We start from the raw sequence: 13,222 nt of genomic DNA, 5'->3' as shown, positions 1-13,222 counted from the left end.
TGAAGAGTTCTAAAACCAAAGCCAATACGGCCAGATGTGTAGCTTATGCCCCATTCCTGTGTTGGGAGATGACTGCACCTAACCATCAGCATTGTAAAACATAATTTTGACATACACATCTATGTATATAAACTATCTCTCTATAGACTTAATGCGATCCTTACATCGACCTATAGAAACATGGAATGCACCCATTGCAATATGAGAAACAGAAAAATCCTCCTTGACGGTAATTAAATTGGTTTGAAAATGGTGCAAATACTATGCACTCCATATAAAAACATCGTTTATTATTAGAGATATAAAAAAAAACACAAAAACAAACAGTAAAAAGCAAGGTTGCCTACTCAAGGAGAACACAGAATTCAAATAATATATAATGAAACCACAATGCCGCCAAGCGGTATTTGTAACTGCCCAATTTGAAGCCAATTTGTAGCTGCGCAAAATACGGCACATCAGTAATGTGGAAAGTATGTTTTCAATAAATGAGCCAAAATGTAGAGAAAAATATATCAATATCAAAATAAGTCTGGTAAATAACATCAACAAATCAGACTAATGGTAATGCCCACAGTAGGCGTATCATTATGAAGAAAAATACATGGGCCTAATAAAAGAAAATATAATATAAGGTCCTGTAATAGAACAATTACCATTCAGGAACAGCATCATGTGATGATAGAGATATAAAATACAAGAGATAGAAGCTATATTGTACAAAAGGAGCAACAAGGTACACACCTATGAGACTATAATACATAAAAGTAGAAAATACTAAGGTACTGAATAATTCATAACTATAGATAAGTTCAAAAACCCCCAATAGGTAAATGCAAACAATACCATGGTGATCAATAGACCATGCACACCTGTAAGGGATAAGCCTACCCAGTGATGTCCGCAGCCCCGACGCGCGTTTCACTCGGCTTCCTCAGCTGTGTTGCTCCTTTTGTACAATATAGCTTCTATCTCTTGTATTTTATATCTCTATCATCACATGATGCTATTTCTGGATCGTAATTGTTCTATTACAGGACCTTATATTATATTTTCTTCGGGCCCATGTATTTTTGTTCATAATGATACGTCTACTGTGGGCATTACCATTAGTCTGATTTGTTGATGTTATTTACCAGAACTAATTAGATGTTGTGATAACCTACATTTTTCTCTTCATTTTGGTTCATGACATTTATTGAAATCATACTATCCACATTACTAATTTGCCATATTTTGTGCAGCTAAAAATTGGCCTTTTACAAATACTGCTTGGCGGCATTGTGGTCTCAATATATATTATTTGAATTCTGTCATGTGGCTGTTATGAAGCTTCTACCTAGTGTTCTACTTGTGTAGGCAACCTTGCTTTGTACTGTTTTATGTGTTTTTTTAAAAAAATATTTCTAACAATAAAAGATGTTCTATTTGGAGTGGATAATATTTTCACCATTTTCAAACCCCTATGATTACCATCAAGGAGGGTTGTTCTGTTTCTCATATCTCTCTATAGACGTACAGTATATACTATATATTCTTTGGTTTTATATTGGTGTTAGAATTATAAGGAATATGTTATATTTAATGCAGTATCAAGAAATCAGAATCCAGACCAGCATGAAGCACCATTTCATGCTGATGGTATGACCAGAAATGTTACAAAGTCTGGACTGGAAAGAAGACTAAATTATGGTAGAGCTGTGACCGCATACTCAGCAGAACTAAGAGGTATCCTATTGATTTTTACTTACATTTTTGAGCCAAAGATATAATCACAGATGAACCCATGAACAAACATCCAATAATTTATTTTGGCTACTTATGAGCATATTTTTCATTTTCGCAATAGCATAAAAGAATAAAAAAAAAAAATCACATGATCATTGATGTAGGAATTAGAACTTTTTTTTATCCGATGTGGAATTCTCCACTTAACATATATTTATCCATAAATAAGAATAATCCTGTACATTGTATTCAATATAACACATGTACAGAATAAATCCTGAAGATTTTACCATTTGCATTAAGTCTTATTACTTGGTTTGTCTTTTTCAATTCTTTGCATGTATTAATTTTATTAATGTTTTCTTTTAACTATAATGCATTGTTTTTACTCAGTCATAGTTTTATATAAAATCAAAAGCCATAACTCGTAAAAGAATATTCCTGTGGTGAGATCACAGCAGAGCGGTACCAGGAGCCAGCAGGGATCAGACTGTTTTCTATTTTATTTTAATGAGCTATGACAAGCCTACTATTGAATAACATTAGCCGAGCTTTACCTTTCTAAGAGTATTTTACTAGTCAGTGATGGTTCATAAACTGCTGTACTAAAAACTTGATTTTTTTCTCATGCATATGATATGACCTGAGCATGTACGTCAATACATAGAGATCATCATTTCCTAGCATGGAGCTGCTCAGTGTGAACAGTATCCTTGTGCTGCTATGCCAGCTTTGTTAGGTGCAATGCTTCTTGCAGAGAAGAGCTCAGTTTATATGGGATCTTATAAAGCATGCCTCAAATGGTTATCTGTTAAGGTGTTGACTTTTATATTAATCATTTATCCTTAGCGTAGGTCATCAATATCTGATCAGAGGGGATGTGACATCTGGTACCCATCATCTGTTCCCGGTTCTGTTGTGTATCCTAAGAATTGGTCATCAATATAAAAGTCCTGAACATCCCCTTTAAATGTCTAATACTATGATGGCCATTGAGTTCATGCTTTGTAATAAAGATGTATTTTTTGGTTATTATGATACCGTATTTCATTGATAACAAAGTTGCCTTTGCTATACCATATATTGTATTTCCAGGAAACAGGAAGAACACTCTGGGAAACCTTGCACAATTCTGTGATACTGGATGTCCTAGGTAAGGTATAGAGGAAGTGAATCTTGTTAATTTTTTATGCTGTAACTTTATACAATCAATTAGAAGAACATTCTAACAAGAACCCTACAACCTGTGATCACTGCCTTATTCCACTGTAAAGTACAGAGACAGTGTTATAACAGAAGTGTACTGTATATAATGTACCTTTATTATGGCACCTTAACAGTTCTCTGTTTACTGTATTTGTTATTTTAAAAGACTTCTGGCACTATTGTAAAGGTAAGAGATAAATTGCAATTGTGGCACAACCCCTTTATTTACTAATAAATTATGATACATTTTAGGGTTCACCATCTTCAGATCACTAAGCAACAGTAACCATGTAACTTTTGCCACTTTAATAATTTCTTTACACAATCAGATTCTGGGGTTCCTTTTTCAAGTCTTCTCCCCTGTAAAAATCAACTGTATACAAAAGTGCTTACAGTGGCAACCAAAAGCTTTGCATTTTTTTAAAACTGTGATTACTTCTGTCTGGTTGTTGTGATGCCATTTTCCTGATGATTTTAGTAAACCGGAAGCAAATAGTTGTCAGTTATAAGGACAAAAATTGTGTTTGACATTGTTTTCTCCCTTTATGTGTTAGTTTTCAACATTTGCTGGGCCAAATGTTTTGCATATTTTGTCATGGGTAGTCGAATTTTGCCTAATTTTTTTTTTTTATATGTGTGGTTTTAGGTTATAACAGGGCAAAGACAAAGCCAAATTTATCACCAGATGTCAGGAAGCTTATTATTCTGAGAGCGAAGTCAGGCAAAAGCCAAAAAGAGGTAGCTATGGAATTCAACTGTTCTCAGTGTCAAGTGTCAGGTATATTAATGAAAGAAAAAGAAGGTTATGCAACAGCTGACAAACCTAGAAGTGGACGACCATGGAAAACTTCCTCCAGAGTTGATCACATTATTAAGAAAAAGTCAGTATCTGATGTCCATAAAAGTGCTGTACAGATTTTGCACGAAATGAACGAAGAATATGGGGTCAAAGTGAGTTGCCAAACTGTGGTGTGACGGCTAAGAGCAGTAGGGTTGAATGCACGAGTTCCAGTCAAGAAGCCTATCATGTCTGCAAGAAGCGGAAGGTCCGACTTGAGTTTGCCAAAGAACACAGCCAATGGAAAGAGACAGATTGGTCTAAGGTGTTGTGGTCGGATGAATCCAAGTGCAATCTGTTTAGTAGTGATGGCAGCACTATATATACCGCCCAATTGGAAAACATAATGATGTAAGGTACCAAACACCTACAGTGAAACATGGTGGTGGCAATGTCATGGTTTGGGGCTGCTTTTCTGCATCTGCATTGGCCCTCTGCATAGAATTGATGGAAATATGAATGCTACCATGTACAAGGATATACTGGAGAATGTAATGCTACCGCATGGTAACACCAAAGTAGTCAGAGGATGGAAATTCCAGTAAGACAATGATCCTAAGCACACATCCAATTTACTCAAAAATTGGTTAGCAAAGAAAAATGTTAGCCTGTTGCAATGGCCAAGCCAATCACCTGATTTAAACCCTGTAGAGCACCTTTGGGATGAGTTAGGGCGACTAGTTGGGGCCCGCACCCATAGCAATAAATACGAATAGTTTGCAGATTTGCAAATGGAATGGAGCAAGATCCCTCAAGATGTCTTGAATACTCTAGTGGCTTCAATGCCCCGTCGGTGTGGTGCAGTAATTAAAGCAAGAGGTTATGCTACAAAATACTAAGTTATGGTATTCTAAACAATGATTTACTCTCTATGTTGTGATCAATAAATAGTATATGGAAAACTTTTGGCAGTCATTTTTCTTTAATTAAATTACCATACCTATACTCATACCATCTCCTTTACATCCAGCCATGTTGAGTGCTGTGTCTCGGTCCCGGCAATTTAGGTGTCTGGCCAAGAGTGGTCTGGGGGTTGCCCTCGGAGGAGGGGGTTTGGCAGGCATCCTATGAGCATGTTCCACAGCAAGCGCCAAGGAGAAGGGTGCGTCAGGAAATAATTTCTTGAGCCATTTATCAATAAATTCATTAGGTTGCTGTTCCTCTGCTCTCTCTGGAAGTTTGATAATGTCGAGATTGTTGCTGTAGAGTTGATTCTCCAAGTCATCTGCCTTTTGACGCCAAAGCTCTGCTCTCCCAATGAGGTCTTGTATAGCATTGGGCATCCCTGCTGTGAGGTCATCTAGAGCCGATACCCGATCCTCCACCTCAGACACCCTCTATCCCAGCTTTTGCATATCATATCTGAGTAGGCCCACATCAATTTTGACTTCTTCCAGTTTCCCAGTCAGGGAGGCAGTACTAGATGCAATAGCGGATAGGAGTTTATCAGATACCAGTTTCGGAATCAGCTCGACTGCCTCCATCTGTTCCTCTGGGGGTGCCTGGTCTTGTTTCCCAGAGTCTAATGGTGGGTCTGGAAGGCCCCGGTTGTGTGTCCCTTCTCGTGGAGTATGACGATCAAATTCTTTCAGTCCCTCAGTAGCAGAATTTCTGGTTAGACTCATCGTGTCGGGAGTGTGCAGCCCACAGAATTTGTTGCGTTTAGGAGAAATGATGCATAAAAACCCTGTTCCCAGCAAGATAGCAATTCACTGGAATTTGAGAAGGACAATGCACTCTGAAGTCACCAAAACATCAGTGACGATGTATCCACACCTCTTGTGACGGGAATTTGTTTATTCAAAAAATATATAGATAAAAAGTGCTCCAAATGGGTGAGCTCAAGTTTTGCAGTATTAGGTCACACAGTGGAAGGATAGATTGTCAGAGTACGGGGGGAGGGGTGACAAGCAGTATATGAGCTGTATCAGCTCCCGTTCTCACTATTACCTCTGAACCATTGGCCTCTACTTCTTGGTCCTGTCTCAACACGCCAGAAATGACAGGAAATGCCTGCTCATCCAATCACTGGCCACAGCAGGGATCCATTACCTGTCATTTCCAGGGTGTCAAGATGGGTTTAGTAAATAGAGACTAGCAAGGATCTGATAGCCAAACATAGAGCTAAAGAGTATATCCTGGGGCGTTGGAAACATGGATTCCTGTATACATGAGAATTTATCCATACAATACAAGTACAGTATTGCATTAATTGCAAAAATAATATTATTTCATGTTGTCTGATAAATTAGGTATCTGTATTTGCTAATGATTGATTCATTACCCTTGTACACATCATGCCTTGTTTATTTTTATTACAGATCTTCTTTTCAAAAGTCGTATGAAAGTCAGAAAATATGTGAAGAAACAGGCTTTTCCGTGAGTATGCATCTTATCTTATTATTATGTTTAGATACATTTTTGTAAATGTAATATTTGCGAACATATATTTACTATAGAACACAAAAATAGTTTTCACTTCCCAGAAATAAATAAATAGGAAATCTTATTAATAGTACTTGAAAAATATTTATAAATCTTATCAAAATGTTCCTGTCTACAAAAGACTTTGTAAGCACTTCAGATATACAATATAATACAACAAGACTTACCAAGCCATGGGTGTATAACCTGACAAGGATTTGAAGTGACACATAAATCAAAATAAAATATATATTTTTTATTGACACATGATTAAAAACACATAAAACAGGAAAGGTACTAATAGGGAAAATTTTGGAGATTTAAAGTTATACACGATTAGCGTAGTAAATGAGCAGAATACTTAGGCTAAGTGCACACGATGCGTATTTGAAGCGGAAATTTCCGCTTCATTTCCGCATGTCCTTTTTCCTGGAAAACGCATGCGGAATTTGTCATGCGTTTTTCGCGCGTAATTCGCGCGTTTTGCACATGCGGAATTGCCTTGCGTTTTCTACTGCATTGTAGATGGCAATTCCGCATGCGTAAACGCACAAATAATTGACATGCTGCGGAATTTTCCGCACAACAAAACGCTGCGGAAAATTCCGCAGCGTGGGCATTACAATTGCGGAATGCCATAGGGGACCATGGCAGAAGGCTAACATGCGTAATTCATGCGTTTACGCTGCGGAATTTTCCGCACAAAATACGCATGAAATACGCATCGTGTGCACATAGCCTTATAGAAATTATAGAATGTGAGGCTTGATGCAAATTATTGGTGCCTGTGAGGTATACATTACAATTACATTATTACATAAAAGTGTTTATATTGCACATCATCACTTTATATGATGGGCACTGGCCTAGTTTATAACTTTATGCACATGAGCACTTTTTAAAAAAATTGATTATGTTTTGCCTTTATATCAGTAATATTTTCTAACCTTATAACCTCATCATTGAGAATTATATAATGAACTTATATTTGGGTTCATAACCTATATATGCACAGAAGCACTTTCCCTTTTTTATTGGATTTAACCCTTAATGGAGTAGTATGTTACCAATTTGGCATTTTTCTTTGATAATTGTGTCACATTAACTAGATTGGTAATAACTTGCAATATATCCCTTTGTCACATTTTTTGAATAAGCAGTGATTATTGAGTATTATATCTTTGAACCTCATGTGAATTTGGGATAAAATATGCTATATGAAACCAAATTGAAAACTGCGGTGATATTTTTAACCTCATAAAGGTGAGGTAGTTGATGCCGCTTTATTGACTAAAATTTGCATATTAAACGTGAGGCCATTATTGTTGCAATTAATTTGTGTATACCTCACAGGCACCAATAATTTGTATCAAGCCTCACATTCTATATGTAAGTATTCTGCTAATTTACTACTCTAATCATGTATAACTTTAAATTTTGCCTACTGGTATCTTTCCTGTTTTATGTGTTTTTAATGATGTGTCAATAAAAAAATATATATTTTATTTTCATTTATGTGTCACTTCTAATCCACGTCGGGTTATACACCCACGACCTGGTAAGTCTTGTTATATTCTATTGAAAAATATTTCAGTTCATTTATATTTTTTTCACTTAGCTTCTTGATGGTAAGCTGTCACTTCAATATCCATAGATCATGCCGGCAGAACCACAGCTGCTCACTTTCTCAGAGGCTAGTTCCAGACTGGCATCACTCCACTATGGCTGCACTTCTTGTCACTTTATGCAAAAAAATGCCTGCAGTATCTAAAAACTAATGCACAAATAAAACACAACTTCCAAGCTTCTGAATTATTAGTAAAGTGAGAATCCTGTTTAATATTTTAATCCCTTGAGAGATACATTTTTTTCATATATTCTTTATTTTCCAAACTTTATTCTACATATTACCATATAACTAGACAGTACTACAGTTCAGCTCCAAAATAGCAAAATTATGAGAATTCTCTATAATTCCTCACAAATTAGACCTCCTGTGTGAATGATTGTAAATCCATCTAAGGACAGGTGCAAACGACCGTACTATCAGTTGTTTTGACGAATAAGACTCATCCCCATGTTATTCAATGAAGCTGTGCACTTCAGATTTTTTCCTTTGGAGAGGAAAAAAAATCGCTGCATGCCCGAGTTTGTTCGGATGTTTGGATTGCACTCGGCCTTGCCAGACAATGAGTCTGTGAAAAACATCAGACTGCACTCGGATGCCATCTGAGTATAGTCAAATTTCCATGGACTGACAGAACGGAGAGGATGGAGACATTTCTTTTGCCATCTTCTCCTCATCCAAGTGAATGAGATCACACTATGATCACACTCTGATCAGAGTGTAATTTGCATAATCAGCCCGATTCTCTCGTATGAGAGATTATATGCTCGTCTGCACCTGATCTAAGGCTATCTTCACATGTCGCTTTTTTGCTGCTTTCTTTTTTTGCAGCCAAAACCTGATCTCTTGGCAATAAGAAAGCTGCAGACAAAGCACAGGTTTTTCTGCTTTTTTTTTGCTGGTTTTATTTTGCTGCGTTTTTTTAGGATCCCAAAGTTCACCTTTGCTTTCACAATACAAGCATGAAGAATGCAAGGTGTTAGGCTATGTGCCCACGTTGCATTTATGAAGCAAAAAATTTCTGCTGCATAAATGCAAGTCCTCTCCCGGAAAAACGCATGCGGAATTCCGCACGCGTTTATCGCGCATTTTTCGCGCGTTTTTCACGCGTTTTCCACATGCGGAATTGCCTTGCATTTTTTATGCATTGGACAAAGGCAATTCCGCTAGCGGAAACGCAAAATTAAATGACATGCTGCGGATTTTTGAACGCGGCATAAACGCTGCGGAAAAATCCACAGCATGTGCATAGAACTTGCGGAATCCCATTGGGGAACATGGGGTGCGGATATACATGCGTTTTTCAAGCGTTTACGCTGCGGAAATTCCGCAGCATATACGCTTGAAAAATGCTACGTGGGCACACAGCCTTAGGCCACCAAAGCAAGACAAATGTAAAACCTTAAAACATTTTTGTAAAATGTTTAATAGTAGGGTCACACGACTGTTTTCCCACATCTGAGAAAAACTGTCTGATTATTCTGATCAGAGTTTGGTCAGAGAGGCATCATTTTTTCTCATGAAATGAAAAATAAAAAGTTTCTCCACTTTCTCCATTCAGTCAGTCTGTGAAAATCAGACTGCACTCGGAGGTCATCCGAGTGAGGTCCGATTTTTTTTTTTTTTGTAATGGACCCATACATTTGCCTTGCTGCTTTTGATCCAACACTTGGAACAAAATTGGACATGTCTCCTGACCATATGGTCCGAGGAAAAATTTAGACATATGCACAGCCCCACAGGATATCATGGGCACGAATGCTATCCGTGAAAACCATGGCTAGCATTAGTCCGAGAAAATTGGTCGTGTGTACGAGCCCTTAAGGTAAACATGCAGAAACTTGACAAATGGATGCCCATACTGATAATCCCTACTTTAATTTAGCTCTACAAATATTTTGTACAGCAGTTTGTGAAATGTATAAGCGGTAACGTGCCTACTTTAATATTTGGGGCTCTTTATTACATTGCTGTGTGCTTTCTAACTTGCCCCCCTGGATTTTTGTGTGGTGTAGATGATTTCAGCACATGGTACACTTTATTTCTAGCAATATCTATTCACACACTAATATAGATATGGATCCTACTTCTAATATGGCATTATTATTTTATTATTAAAGAATCAGGGAAACTTTCCCTAACATTTCACCATCAGGAAATTGTCTTATTATGTGTCTGTATTTATTACATATATGTCAATAGAGGTTAAGATTATGGAAAATCCTTGTTTCTTTATTTTCTACAGCTTTATTAGGCTATGAATTGGACTCAGAATTAATAAAAAGCTTCTATGGTTAGGGCAGGCTGGCTTCTTGACTCTAGCGATCTTGACGTAGACATATTGTCAAGTATTAGGTGATAAAGATTCACAGTTGTAGAGTTCAGAGTTACATTTAAATCCCACGTTTTGACTCTTAATAAAGCCTCTGAAGAGTTTGCATTTCCCAACAAGCCCGGCTTTGAGTACAATAAGGTTTCTTGATTCTAATTACAAGTATAAGTACTTAACCACTGGTAACTACTGGCTAGATGTCCTTTCATCACAGCTGCCTTCTTTCAACTTGAAAAGGACTAAGAGTATCCCAGCTGATTTCCAGGATGATGTATTCAATGTACCATGAATGGTTCATTACGCATTAGTAGATCTCATATGGGGAAGAACATCATTAACCTTTATATTGCTAGAGGGGCATGATGTTAGCAATAGCGGCATACTTCCACAGTAAGTGTATACACTTGTGCTAGCAAAGATATGTTATTCTGCATTCAAAGCCAAAATTACTTATTCAAGTCTGCCTGTGTGTGCTATCTATTGATAGAGTTATGTTTTTTCCATGAAAGTATGGATGGGAAAAGTTGTTTGTATGAATAGGTCGAGGATTTATAGAAATATTAAAGGAGTATTGTGGTTATAACAACTTATCACCTATCTACAGTATGGTTTACAGCTACCAGATTGCATAACTGTTAGGTCGCCTGTGCGCTGCTGCTCCGTTCATTCTCTATGGGACTGACGGAGATAGACAATGTACTTGGCTACTCCTGACAGTTCAATGCATGACCTGTGCTACATTTTGGGGCACCCCTTTTTGGCCAGGGCGGCAGTGGTCGGACCTCCACCGATCAAGCATTTATCAGATGTATTGTAAATAGGGATGTGTTATAACCAGAATACCCCTTTAACCCTTTCATCTACGTCATATGTCTTGTCACACGCCGAGCCCGTATCTTTCCCAGCAGATGATGGCTGATTTAATCTGCCGCTTAACAGACACGGGTGTTAATCTGTTAAATACCTATGTCAATCTATGATAGTGGCATTTAACACATGCCGGTAGGGGGGCGTATTATTCCATGCACCCGAGGCGCGTCCAGGAGCACCGATGGGTTGCCATAACAGCCAGGTGTCTGTGCTGAATACCTCCATGCTTGTCATGACAGTTCTCCCGTGAAAGCCAGCGTTTATCTCACATTCATAGGAGATCAGGATTTTCTCTATACATAGAAGTGCTGATGCATTGCTATGTATAGTACAAGCTATCAGATGATCCCAAAGAGGAATATTAAATACCGTAAAAAGAAGACAAAAAACACAAAAGTTCAATTCACCCCCCTTTTGCCCCATTAAAAATAAAACAATTAAAAAAAAAAAATACACATATTTTGTATGGCTGCATTCATAAAAGTCTGATCTATCAAAATATAAAGTAAATTAATCTGATATGTAAATGGCGTAACGAGAAAGAAAATCGAAATGCCAGGATTACCTTTTTTTGGCTCCAGTAAAATGCAATAAGAGGTGATCAAAACATATATCTGCCCCAAAATGGTATAAATAAAAACATTAGCTCAGGGCCTAAAAAAATAAGCCCTCACACAGCCCCATATCCCAAAAGTTGAAAATGTTACAGGTCTCGTAAAATGGCGACACAAGCAAATTTTCTTTTACAAATTTCAGAATTTTTTTTTCCATCACTTAAGTAAAAAAAAAGGACACATGTTTGGTATCTGAGTAATCGTACTGACCTGAAGAATCATATCGCTAGGTCAGTTTTACTGTATTTTTTCCCACTTTCCAGTGCATCACATGAGAAATGAATGGTGACATTCAAAAGTACAACTTGTCTTGCCCTCATACAGTTAAATGGATGAAAAAAAAAAAAAAAAATTATGGCTCTTGGAAGAAGGGGAGGAAAAAAAGAAAACAAAAACAAATGAAAAATTGCTTGGTTTTGAAGGGAGTTAAGAAGATCATGGTTTGTAGAAACCTGAGTATTTAGGCAAAAGAGGACTACTAAACCATAAATATTTGACTGGAGCAGAAGCACAAACTATTGATGAAAGGTAAAATAAGACAAAATGCAAACATTTTCCCACCACAATAACCCTCTGTGGAAAGAAGGACAAAATCATTGTAGTGTGCAGCCCGTCCAGCCATGTTTCTGATGTACCTAGTTATAAAAATGCTTATGATTCATTAAGAAGAATGACCATGAAAATAAGAACAGCTGTGTAGATATGTACACATAATAACTAGTACGTATGTTGTCTTCATAACTCTAGGTGTATGAAATAAACCACTGCGGAACATTGGCGAGAATGTACAATAAGTAAGTGACATGTGTGATTCTTTATTAATCTTAAAAATTATCAAAACCATTTTGTTGATTACAAGTAAAGAAAGATTCATCGTTTTGCATATTAGCAATGATATTTGTCAAAAATAGTTCTAGAGAATGTATGAAATAAATGTTTTTCTTTGTATTTCCACAGTCTAGACAGAATTCATACAATGTTTGTTCTGTAAGACCAGAAGTTGTCATCATTAAAGGGAACCTGTCATGTCTCCAACTCATGAACTGAAAGCCCTGCTGCTAGGAGGAAATAAATATTATTCCTCCCGACAGCCTCCGGTTTTAAGTCATAGGTGCGGCACGTGTGGCACTGATGCACTGCAGAGCCGGCTATCAGTCAGTGGTCAAAGCCACTGCTCACTGTGTACTGAGCAGTGACTAAATCCACACCTCTATGACTGAAAGCCAGAGGCAGCTGGGAGGAATAAAGTCATTTCCTTCCGGTAGCCATGCTTTCAAATGGGCAACCGCACGGCTGTAGAATGCTATTAACCTGTAGATTAACCCCATATCTGCAGGTTAATTACGTTTAGGGACATGACAGGTTTTCTTTAAACACAGGTTCAAAACTTAGACGTTTGTCAACTTCATCGTAGATTGTGGTACTAAAAAATTGACATCAAATATCAGTGGTGTTCAAATCCAACAGCTGAGTAATTCTCCTATGCTGTGCCGTAATTTGTGCCTCCTTTCTGCCAGACCACACCAGTTGGATGGGCAAGATGAAAAAAAGTGTCTGTTTAAAGCGTACATGTCATGCACCAC

General features: G+C 37.4%; 1 protein-coding gene across 1 annotated transcript in view; it reads left to right on the top strand.

Moving 5' to 3' along the window:
- LOC141165063 (uncharacterized) overlaps positions 1 to 13,222 on the top strand; it is a 123,342-nt gene that overhangs the window by 67,249 nt on the left and 42,871 nt on the right. The window contains exons 9-12 of the mRNA XM_073650709.1: positions 1,591 to 1,728; positions 2,824 to 2,881; positions 6,094 to 6,151; positions 12,387 to 12,433. Of these exons, the coding sequence (XP_073506810.1) occupies positions 1,591 to 1,728; positions 2,824 to 2,881; positions 6,094 to 6,151; positions 12,387 to 12,433 (301 nt within the window). The remainder of the gene's footprint in view (positions 1 to 1,590; positions 1,729 to 2,823; positions 2,882 to 6,093; positions 6,152 to 12,386; positions 12,434 to 13,222) is intronic.

Source organism: Phyllobates terribilis, unplaced genomic scaffold, assembly GCF_046119375.1.
Source record: "Phyllobates terribilis strain yellow unplaced genomic scaffold, ASM4611937v1 Scaffold_11__3_contigs__length_659146591, whole genome shotgun sequence".
In the NCBI taxonomy this organism is placed as follows: domain Eukaryota; kingdom Metazoa; phylum Chordata; class Amphibia; order Anura; family Dendrobatidae; genus Phyllobates; species Phyllobates terribilis.
This window is presented reverse-complemented; position numbering and strand designations above follow the sequence as displayed.